Genomic DNA, 12,121 nt, shown 5'->3' with positions numbered 1-12,121 from the left:
TGTGTGGGTAGCTTTGAATACTTATGTTTCAGATTGACCATTTTCTTGCATAGACAGGAGAAACTCATGTACGCCTTTTTCTGTTGATGGTACTGTGAAACATCTTTGGCACATGATGGCACTGAATGTCTACATGATCTGTTTATACCCATGTTCCAAAATCTGAAATTATACAAACAAAGTTTCAAAATATGTGTGTTGCTGTAACTTAAAGAAACATGCCAGACATTTTCTAGAATTTGCCATAAATAGATAGCAATCAAAAATTGTAATGTAATGATACTTAATGCATTCACTGGATCAGAGACAGGCAATCACACTGCTATAAACCAAAAATCACATGCAACGTGTATGTAGACTTGCAGTAAATGCTGTAGATGCCTGCTCTGTGCTCATGTCACCTCACCAGTCACATTCTGCTCATAGGAGATGAGTGCAGCTGTCTCAAGAAATCTGTCCTATGGTGGATAAAATCCTGGAAGTAGACTCCTTACAAACTTCAAATGGCAAACTGTGCATCAGAAAAACTTTAAGTTCAAACTTTTTTGCAGCTCAAAATGAAAGACTCAAGCTAAATCTTAGGGTATTCAGAACTAACTCGAAGAGATATTTCTGCAGGCAATCATCCTGGTACAGACAGATAACGAATTCCCACCTTCTTAGCTGAAAGAAAATTACACCCTCGGCTCTCATGAAAAATCTTTCCACCATACAAAGACCAACCTTTAGTGCCCTGAACTGATAATCACCTGGCTTTCATTAAATAAAGACACTTCTAATTAAACAACCTGATCAACACACAAAAATGTGTGCTTCGCAGGCAAGAAATGGCAAGCAATTTATCTTTCAATATAGTAATCACTTATATCACACTATCTGTAATCTACAGTGATGAATAAAGGTATTTAGGTTATGAAATCCTAGATGAGTTACTGACTGTATTCATTTCAACAGTAAGAAACAGCAACTCAAAGTGTTTGCATTTTCAGAAACAGGATTCAAATTCCAATCCAATACAAATTGGATTGGCCCCGAAACACTTTCACTTTTTACCAAAATATGTTCTCACAGGATGATCTCCCTCTTGAAAGGCTGGCGAAGAGAGAATACACAACAGTCAAAATAAAATTCAAGTTGGATGGGAACTGTGCCATTATCTGGTCTACACCACACCAAAACAAGGCAAGCTTCAAAGTGGTCCCTGGTTCAGTTGGGCTTTGAAAGCTGCCAGGGTTCATCTTCCTGAAGTTCAGGAATGTAATGCTAATCATACCATGAAGGACATGCCACACTTGGAGGAATCAGACAAGTCTAGGAACTGGGAACTGGTGAATCAAGGATGTAAGTACATGAGAAACTGATTTTCAAGAGTCTCAAGTTTTGAAAAAGGCTAAATACTGCTGAATCAAAGGGCATGTGCATAGATCAAATGGACTGTACAACAGTAGTGACAGCGTATGTCTAGGTAGCTAGTATGCTTACACTCCTAAAGACTGCCAAGTAAACAGGTAACTCCACAAAGTGATGGATAGAACAGAAGTTTCCTTCCTCAAGGCCTGTGGAGTAACACAAAATCTTTGACAGCAAGTGCATTCATATGCAGCCTTGAATCCACTGAAGAAATCCTTACTCCTACTTCAGAGTGAGAGGATGCTGGTGAATATGGCCACAATTCACTCTCCCAAGAGCCACTACAATGTTAGACTGGAGAAATGGCAATATCAGATCTAAGAGTTTGCAAAGTACTTCTCAAGGACAGGTGGTTCTGCTGCAAATTTGAATTCTCATGTAAATCCGAGGTGATGTTTCACAAAGGTAACAGTATCATCAGAAGCCAAAGCCATCACAAAACCAAGAGGATGTTTTGATCTTGGAGAATGGAAATAAAGGCACTGTCTTCTTTCCAGATTTATTCTCCAACAACAGAAAAATATACACCAGACATGACTGTTCACCCAAGGAAAAGATTTCCATAGGAGGGACAGTTTTTAAAGCTAAATGGATGAAACTGAAAGAGGCATATAGCAAGAAAACAAAAGGAAAATGAAAATACTTTAGAAGAGACTAGAGACAAGGCTGATTAAAGACTGTAGAACAAAGAGATGGTGAACTGGCACAGATCTCAGTTAAGCAGTGAACTGAGTGAGCTGAGAGTGAACTGCTTATCACCAGGAACACAGTGTCATTCACATCAAGAAAATAGGGCAAGCCAAACAGTTCTACTGTGGCACACATTCCAGGAGATTGAGTGTGGGTGGAATTCTGTTGTGAATGCTAGCACAGGTATTGCAATACTGATATTTCCTTTTTGTTTAAATATTTATATCCATCTGCATTCCTGTTCAGTGTTAACATTTTTTAGAAAAGACAGGTAAATTAACTACGACCTAGTATCTTAGAGGTAAAAGGAAAAAAACATTATTTTTCTTCATGCTATTAAAGGGTAGTCTATTCCAGACTACCCTATGTTTCAAATATCACTGCTAATCACTTTGAACACCCATGAAAAAGCACCTGAAACCTGACATTCTCAGTAAAAAAAAAACAGAAAGAATGAGGATAAAAACATTATCTCATTTTTACAGATAAGAGCGGCACAGAGAGAGATCAGAGGATTTGCAGAAAGTAACACAGGTAAGGCAAGGCTATTCCTGACAGTTACTCATGCAAAAAGTGTCTCTGTCTGGCCTTGCAAAATTATTCCAATACCCTTGAGTCCCTAGTCAAATTAGTTCTTTATTTATTATCCCAGTTTTGAAGTATCTTTCAGACGGTCTCATTCATTGTTCCCATACAGCTGGGTAAACAGACAAAGTCAATTCCATGATGAAGGTTTACCTTATAGCATTCAAAACCCGTTGCATATGTGGGATTTTTTTTTTTCCTTTAAGCAAGCTAAGAATGTGTTTAAAGGTGACCTGTGCTGAAAAAAATGGAACTGGGGAAGTTTGGGGACAATCACAAAGGAAAGGCTTCTGAAGATTGGCGTGTTTCAATATCTTTTTCAAAGGAAAAAATTAATAAAACAAATAAGTAATGTTTGAAGCTTTAGTATGTAATCATCCTTATTAAGGCAAAAAAAACCAAAAAACTTCAAGAATCTTAGTTGCCAATATCAAAAGAAAGCAAGGCTTATTCGTTTTTGCAGATAAAGGCTTTTTTTGGATTTTACTGTGAAGTGATACAACTACACTAACAATTTTTAAGAAGTGATTAAAGAGAAATTGCGACATAATTAAAAAAAAAAGTTTCTTTAAAAAAAAGCCTTCCTGAAAGTCAACTCTGCTAGGATTTTACCATATGCCCAAAGCAGACCATGTCTTTCAGGATGCTTGCGTGGTGCTTAGCATTGAACAATAACCTCGTTCCTGATGAGGGCCACTGGCAAACCCCAAAGAGGGGGCAGACATGAAAACACTAAGGGAGAGGGGAGATGATACACCATTGAAAATAAATTATTGATATTCCTTTCTGTCTATAATCCCACTCCATTCCCATGTTTCTTCTACACAAAGAAGAACTGAAGCCTCACACACACACACACAAGAATCTTTGTGAACCAAGGGAATTAACAGATGTGTTGGTAATCTTCCACAAATAAGAAACAAACGCTGCCAGCTGTACTTGTAAATTCAAAGATTAACATTAATAAGAGTGCTAAGACTACAGGTATTATCTTCCCTTAAGGTGATAGAGCTCAAGAACCCCAGTTCTGCAGAAACTCAGCTGCCTGTCCAACTTTTGTGCCTCAAGTCCTACCTGACAGAGCAGAACATCTACAGATTCATTGTCCAGAATGTGCCAAATCAAACTGGATTCTTGACACTGTTTAAGATGGCACTGAAGTATTGAGTATATAAACTAGGTCAGACATGATTACCTAGAACAAGGGCAATTTTCTTTACCTGTCTGTGTAAAGCATATGAAAATGGCAAAGACTGAACGTTTGGGTGCTGCAGAGTGTATATCCAAAAATCATTTTTGATAGAAAAGTTTAACTACATTTTACTATGAATGATATTTTCTATTAACAGCAAGGCAGAAGCCTATTTTTCAGTAGAGCTCTCCCTTTACCAAAGTGCTATCTCTCTGAATCTGAGTCAACTTTAGTGACCACTTTAATATTCACTTTACAATTAATGCTTCTTTTTATGGGTTGGTAGAAGGTAAACCAATTTCAGTTCGGCTTCTAGGTATTGAATTTATTATAAAAAGTTATGTACTTAAAACTCCTATAATGAAACCAGAGGCATCATGAGATATTAACCTAGAGTTAATGCTGAGAAGGCCAGTTTGAATAATTCAATTCATGTCACCTTAAGTATCTTTTCAAATGGAATTAACTTTATCTCACAAAAAAAAAAAGGAAGTTCCATGTTCCAGTTACTGATTATTGACTCCACGAGAGTTCTGACTTAAATCATCTTACCACCATCTTCCCAGCAATTTTATTTCACTACTACCAGGATGCTTCTTTACATTTTGAGGGCTGACTTTCATTATAAAGAGGCAAGATTAGCTAAGAGGAAAACATGGTTTCAGAGTCACTGCTATCATTTGGTGATACTAAAACGGACAAAAATAAAAGTTAACACCAAAGCATCTGCATTAGTTCAGTACATGTACAAACCAGGGCTGCATTTCAGCCACATGCATACGGCTGCTGCAGTCATTTACATCCTGTAGAACTCCACCTCTTTTTACAACAATGCCATCAATGTTCGGTAAGCTGCTGTTCTCTTGACCTGTTAATTGTCTTATTCTGACAGAAAACCCAGCATTTAAACTCTGAAAGGAGATGTTTCCAAATACCTATCTAAGCCTAGGGGAAAGTGACAGTTCATGATCCAAATTATGGTAGGGTAAGAATGAGGGAGACAGGCAGGTGAAAAGCAGAAGCAGGAGGCACTAAGATACAGGTGTAGCACTAGAAATTACTCCAAACTAACAAGTAAGAAAAAGGAGGGGAAATTAATAGAAACAAGAAAGAACAGCTAAAAACAGGCAAAACAAAGAAGTGCTTCATTATGGACTACAGCTGTGCAGTCCAATGTTTCTGCACAAGACGGGAAAATCAGAACATTGCACATCGAAACACAGAGATCCCGGAAAGATCAGCAGTGTCCTGTAATAGGAAACACTGATTATGTCTCCTACACAGTTCTAACAAGAGAAAACTATGTGACAAACTAGTTATCTTGCTTTAAACCCAGACATATCCAAGATTTCCTTAACCCAGAGAAAATCAAGTGAAAATGAAAATATTTTAAATGGATTTGGACTCAAACAAAACTCACAACAACTTCCATTATCCTAACATTTCAATAAAATTGTTCTTGTCAAAGTCCACCTTAAACCAGAAAGGAAGAGAACAAAAGCTTCAGTGGGGCAGAAGGAACTGGCATGGGCAGTACTTGGAACAGGAGAAGAGTGTTCTGGGTCTGTCCTCTTCCAGTTCTTTCCTCTCAAAAATCCCTCCCCGCTGTGCTCCCCTTCAGCAGACCCCATCAGGCAGACAGAACAATGCTGGCCTGAACTACTGTGTTAAGACAACACTCAAAGAGAACAAAAAACACTCAAAGAGAGACCCATCAGGACACTAAGAGTTCACAGTTCAGGTATTAAAAGATGTGGAAAAACAACACCAAGTCCCATCAAGAGCAGCCCAGTGACCCTTCTTGGGTTTGGAATGCCCATCCCTTGAAGGAGTGTACAAGGGAAAGGACAGACAGAGTGCAGCAGTCCTGCTCAACTCTTCACAGTTTCTAAACTGTGAGGAGAAACACAGCACAAAGTGCTTGTTTGGGTGAAAAATGGTAACAATTTATAAAGCCAAATGCAAAGAACAAGAAAATTGAAGAGGAAGGCTAGAAACATCAGAAACACTTTGCACACTATAAGAAAAAACAGTTGAAGCATGTTTTGACAGGTTTTTATCTATGCCTACGATGCTTTGCACACAACAAGAGGACTAGGGTAATTTCAGACCTGCTAGGCTGGAGCTGTAGAGTATGTAACCATAAATGAAATGTCAAGGCAAACCTCGATATAATATCTGAATTTGCATTTGTGGACAAAAGTACCTGTAAGCATAGAGAAAAGAAATAATGGAATCAAAGATGAGCTTGATGGAACTTCGCACATGAAATCAGAAAACAATTTTAAAGAAGTCTCTGTGTATACACTGATAGAGTGATTAGAAAGACAGAAGAACAAGAGGAGATAAACATGGATTGTTGAAATTATTTGATAGTCAGTGGTCTGAAGGTTTCCTATTATCTGCTTCCATGCCTTTGTCCTGTAGTTGTGATGACACAGGATCCCTCCATAGGCTAACCTAGTACAGGATAAATGTATTTGAAGTTGAAAGGCTAGATATTAAACATTCAGGGCAAAACCTGAAAGAAAAAAGGATTATCATCACCCAAAACACAGCTACCACAGTGCTTTTGGACTACATGGACTCCTCTGGACTATTTTCCATGGAGATCCCCAGCAAGCTGCATGCCATATAAACAGCAACACAGACATCATCCATTCTGGGAGGATATTCTTGTTTTGAATTCAACGCCATCACAAAAATGGAGGGCAGATATAAACACAATAAAATGGAAATGAAATGTTTACAAAAGGTTAAAAGCCTGACAAACAGCTCAGTGTCCAACAATGTTGGACAAAAAAAAAAAAAAGCTAAAAAACACACTAAAATACACATCATCAGGGCAAAAAAAAAAAATTCCTGATGCCAACAAAGTCACAGAGTATTGCTACCTGCTTCCTGAGAGAATTAGAAGACTCCTTCCTGCACAGTCTCCAGTCTCCTGAGAAGCAGGATCTGCCTGTATAATTCTCACAGCAGGGAACCACTGAGACCTCCTTTTGGATACTCTGTGCTGATGACTTTATTTCTAGCCCTGTTATAAATAAGCCTTTAAGACTGTTCCAGAAGAAGAGGGGATCAAGGGCAGAACCTCTACAAAAAGGCATGGTCTTAGGTAGGATGGATTCTGGAGGTCTATCTGCAGATGGAAGCTGCTACCAGAGAACAGCAAGCAAGAACCTGGGGTAGAGCATTTGCATAGGCAGTCTTCTCTTCCAGGGTATAATCTGCCATCAGCAGGGACAAACCAAGCACCTAGTTACCAGGGAAAAATCCCAATCAACCATGTTTTCAAGGCTTTGGGTGCCTACATACAAGAAACATTTTACCACTTAATTTATAACGTATCTCTAGTCAACATTTTCTGGTTTTAACTGCATATAGAACTACAGGTCTTCTATAAATAGCTCAAATCAGATGAGCTGCTTTACAGACTTGAGAAAGCTCTTATTGACCAAATACATCATCTATAATGCCCTTTTCAATCATCAAAACCCACAGTGAAAATGTGAAAGGCTCTATCTACAGTGTCTCTTAATAATTTTCCTGTTTAAACAGAACAGAAAACATAACAGCATCTTAACTTTCCTTGGCAAAGGTGTGGGTTACCATGATTCCTACTCCATTACAACATGGTCAATTAACTTCACCCCTTCTACTGACCCAAAACTTGTTGGGGTTTTTCTCTTTGTTTTCCTGCAATCTATGTATAAAGGCAAGGAGTCATGGAAAACCAATCACAAAACAGTATTCAACACCATAAGATGCAAGATAATAGACTCACAGTCTCAATAAGGTGTTTTGACTTGGTAATTTAAATAAAAAAGAGATGGCAAAAACAGAGCTTACCTTCTGCTCCTTTTCCTTGGCAGCACTGAGTTCAGAAAGGGAGTGTGATAGTTTTTCTTGCTGCTCAGCTAGGTACTTCTGATAAAGGCTCAAAAGTTCTTGGCATTCTCTGTACTGCTGCTGCAGAGGTGAGACATCAGAAGTTAAGGGAAAAACACTCTTTAGCGAACAGTTATAGCCAAATATATACCAACTTACTCCGTGTAAATCTGATTTAGATCCATAACAGTTCAATTTAAAAACAGATACCATGTGTTTGAGTAGCGCCTAATGATGATAAATCTGCCTAGAGATGAATGTTCAAGTACAATCTTCTTCCTTACTCAGAGTGGAAAAAGAAGAATTGCACCAAATTCTTTTACCATTGGAAAAGGGACAGCAGCAGGAGGCAGGTGATGACATTGTTTCAGCTGGAACAACTACAACCCTCTTATTCGCATTCAGCAAAGCCAGCCATTACCAATGTTTATTTATAAATAAATAAATAGCCAGCCAAGTAAGTAAATAGTCCATTTTTAAGCACAGACATCGATTCACAAGCCCACATACCCAAATCCAATCTCTTTGCTTGAGCGCCAATGGCTCAAAACCCCACAGCCACAGATGCAGTGCTACAGGCCTTTTACAGACCAGCAATAATTTTTGGACAGTAATCTGGAGAAGCAGCAACTGTGGTGTTTGCAAGGATATTAGCAACAGTGTCCTGCCTTGCTTGCAGCATTGAAATTCCAACAGGAGATAAATCTGCTCTTCACCTGTCATTGTGTAATTCCCTCCCTTGCTCATGTAGCATGGTAAACCATTTATGCTCCCCTCTCTCCCCCCTCACTTTTAATTATGCATGCAGATGGGATAAGGGCTCGCTGTCCAAAGAGATTACTCTGAATAAATACTTTAATAACAAGTCACTGCAATTAAGGTAGGGAACAAAAACTTCTTCAATCTTTAAAACGGTGTTGAGTTACAGATTTCCTTAACATTTTTATGATCTAATCATTGCTTCTGGGCAAATTCATGTTGCAATCACTTTTGCCAATCATGGCTGCATAAATAACTCACTGCTTTGTTATTCCCTGTTATGACCCTAAGGGGTTTTTTTTTGGTTCAGTTTTGTTGCCTTCCCTCTCTTCCCCCCTCCTCTCTTCTTATTCTTTCACAGGAGGGGTGGCCTTGCCCGGGCGTCGTTTTTGTTGTTGGTTGGTTGGTTTTCTTCCCTTTAAATAAAAGGCTACTGAGAGAATAAGCAAAACATTTTAGGAAGGAATGGAAGGTTAATAAACCCCAATGCTGAAATCAATCAGGAGAGCTCTCATAACACCTTTGCTCAGCACCTGGAAACATGGGAGGGTACAAACAATGGTCTTAACAAGCTAATTGCTTTCCAGAGCCAGCCTGCCTGAAGCCGGAGCTGTTTTACATTTCAGTTCATTTCGTCAGAGAGCACCAAAAGGCTGAAGTGATTTGTGGTGGTCTCAGGAGTCTCTGCCAGCTATGATGTATATAAAAGGAATTTTTTATTCCAGTTGTAACCATAGGCAGTAATGTTTATAGTAGGTGAACATATTAGCCTGGACGCAGGGCATGAATTTTACTCTAGCAAAAGCCAGTTCATTTATACAGCCTAAGAGTTAAATGTCGGTATTTGAAGACAAATTATAGGGAAATTCATTTAAACCCATGTTATGTGGCAGAATATAAAAACAGACAGTCCTATCTATCTTTATCAATTTTTTACAGCCCTCTTAATTCACTTTGCTTCCAGCAACCCCTTCCCCACAAAACAGATTTTGCCCTCTCCTCCCTCCAGCGAGCACACTGCTGGCACCAGAACCGAGCACCCTAAACAGCCCTGGGGCACACGAGGGACGGCCAGGCAGCCATCCTCACTCTTGCCACAGAGTTAGCACCAGTTCTACTGGAAAGCCAGGCAAGACTGCCCACAATCCCAGGCCCCATTTGTGTTTTACAGACCACAGAGCCCCCACGGTACACATGATGCCACCACCTCCTGCATGTGGCTGCCAAATTCATTTAAAATATGGTTTCAAACAGGACAAGGAAAATTAAGTTCAGCAAAGTATGCAAGCAAATCCTGGCTGTCCAAAGGCCAGTTATGTGATCATGAGTGGGAAGGGCAATGGCTCACGTGAGCTTGAATGGTGGCCAAGATGTCCCTGAAATTCTTGTGAGATTTGGTTAGCCACAGTAAAAGTCACTGTATTAGAAGATCAAAACCTTGTTCATTCACACAATCACTCTACATTAAGCAAAGTATTGTTACAGCCACCACAGTGTGAGTTTAAAGCCCTACTTTGCTTACTTAAGTAAACATGAAGCTTCTAATATGAAAAAAGAGTTAATTTGTTTGTGACACATGCAGAATAGCTGAAAGTATGGCAATTCTCAAAAATGTGCTGGTACATTTACTGCAGAATATCTTCTTAACAAAAAAGCCTTAATATTAGATTTTACTCTCTCACTCTATTGAATTTTTTGCTAAAAGCAGCAAGATTATCTCCTTTTTTCTCCTGCAAATTAGCCAGACAATACACAACACTGCCACAAAAATATTTAAGTCATTCAGATATAACAAGATCATGCATCTACTAAGGCAATACAGTCTTTGGACAGACATGCATGTCATAAATATTTTCTTAATCTGCTTTAAAAAAAAAAAAAGGAAGCTTGAAAGAACAGTATAGGAGAAATCCTACAGATTTTCATTCCAAAAAAGGTAACATACCTAAATGGACACATTTGGTAATTCTTCATGTGTTCAGGAGCACAAATATTGAATTTGCAAGATGTTAGTTACCTGGGAGAAGTGGTACTTGGCATTTCACTGAAAGGTAGTTTTATGTCCAAGAAATATGCATTTCAATGTATTAAAGTAATACTTTTTATGCAGTTTATTAGTAAAGTATTGAGGTTGTATGAGGAGGAGGGGGAAACAAAAAAAAATTAGAAATGCAAAGGTTAGAATTTCAATAGCCACATTTACATGTAATACTGCAAGTACTACATGTTTTATAGAATAAATTAGTTAATTTTTTCACTGAATGTAAGTCAAAGAATTAAGAGCTCATTTATGGCTCTTATGAGATAATAACCTCAGTGGAGATAGTTGGCTTTGAGAGGAGGGGCTGCTAGCACACAGTGGTGACAGCTCACAGAAGCCAGGAATGGATGTCCAGGGAGCCAGGCAGAGAACAAAGAGCTTTTCCTTGGGGTGAAGCTCCACAAGAAGGCACAGCCAACCTAATAATCAACTGCTTCCAAAGATACTCTCCCACTCACTCTTTCCATCCACACCAGCTCTGCTGCCCCATAGATCCCTCACTCCAGGCCTGAGCAAACTGTCCCAGTGAGGCAAAAAGACAACCAGGCACAAGATCTGGCATGAGACAAGCAGGGGGAGTGGAGCTGGGAGCAGAGAACACCTCTTCCAGCAATGGTCACCTGTCTGGGTGTGTTTATCCACCTTGCAAAGTCCCAACCCCTTCCTTCAGTTCTACTCTTAAATCCTCAGGCTATGAAGTCTGCTCCATGGCCACCTCAACTACTCACAGATTACTCCTTGCTGAAATACTGTCAGCTTCCCAAGGGCTGAAGTAGAAAAAAAAATCCAAAAACTACAGTTCCTGCTTCCCCAGAAACTGGGAAGAGAAAGGCCAGACTCTACCACACACACTGATTCCCTTCACTGTTCCCAGTCCACTCTTTCCACTGGCACTTTAAGCAGAAGTGAAGCCCAGCTTAAAATCTGAAATGTTTTAGTTCAGAGCATCCAGCAGCTACCTAAGAAGCTCCTGAACTCTAGACATCAGCCTCCACATGCTTGTGCAAGCTATGTTCATGCTACAGCAATTCAAATTGGTCTCTTCAGGTCAAGGTTTCCAAGTGAAGCCAACATCAGGTTGCTCCACAAGGACTATTTATCAAAATTCTGCTTTTCTTATATCACTTTTGCAAGAGGGAAAAAGGCAACCAAACCAGAAGACAGAGAATTCCCCCCCCCCCCTTTATAATTTGAGAAGAATTTTTTCATTTTATCTTGCTTTGTTAAAAGAAAAAAAAAAATTTAAAGCAGCTTCCAATCACAGCAAAGTGAGTCTGGAAAAAACTTTTCTAGAAGCTACTAGCAAGAGAACACAGCTAATGAGATTCTTCGCAATCAATATAACAACAAAGGCCTTCCTGTTTTTTCAGAACATTTGTGAGAACTCACCACCTAGTGACACTTTCCTCACGGGTTTGCCAAGAGCATTTTTGGGACAGGCACTTTTGGGACAGGCAGGGGCTCTATTGTTCCCTTTTTACACATGGGAAAACTGTGTCACGGGGAGTCTTTGGGCGTTTCTGAGCACATGGGTGCAGCCCAGCAGCCCCACA

General features: G+C 39.4%; 1 protein-coding gene across 2 annotated transcripts in view; it reads right to left on the bottom strand.

Annotated features, from left to right (window-relative positions):
• KIAA1328 (KIAA1328 ortholog) overlaps window positions 1-12,121 on the bottom strand; it is a 176,312-nt gene that overhangs the window by 99,607 nt on the left and 64,584 nt on the right. For both annotated transcript variants that reach the window (XM_054652400.2, XM_077171077.1), the window contains one exon: window positions 7,730-7,857. In XM_054652400.2, the coding sequence (XP_054508375.2) occupies window positions 7,730-7,857 (128 nt within the window). The remainder of the gene's footprint in view (window positions 1-7,729; window positions 7,858-12,121) is intronic.

This window comes from Agelaius phoeniceus, chromosome Z (genome assembly GCF_051311805.1).
Source record: "Agelaius phoeniceus isolate bAgePho1 chromosome Z, bAgePho1.hap1, whole genome shotgun sequence".
NCBI classification, from domain to species: Eukaryota; Metazoa; Chordata; class Aves; order Passeriformes; family Icteridae; genus Agelaius; species Agelaius phoeniceus.
This window is presented reverse-complemented; position numbering and strand designations above follow the sequence as displayed.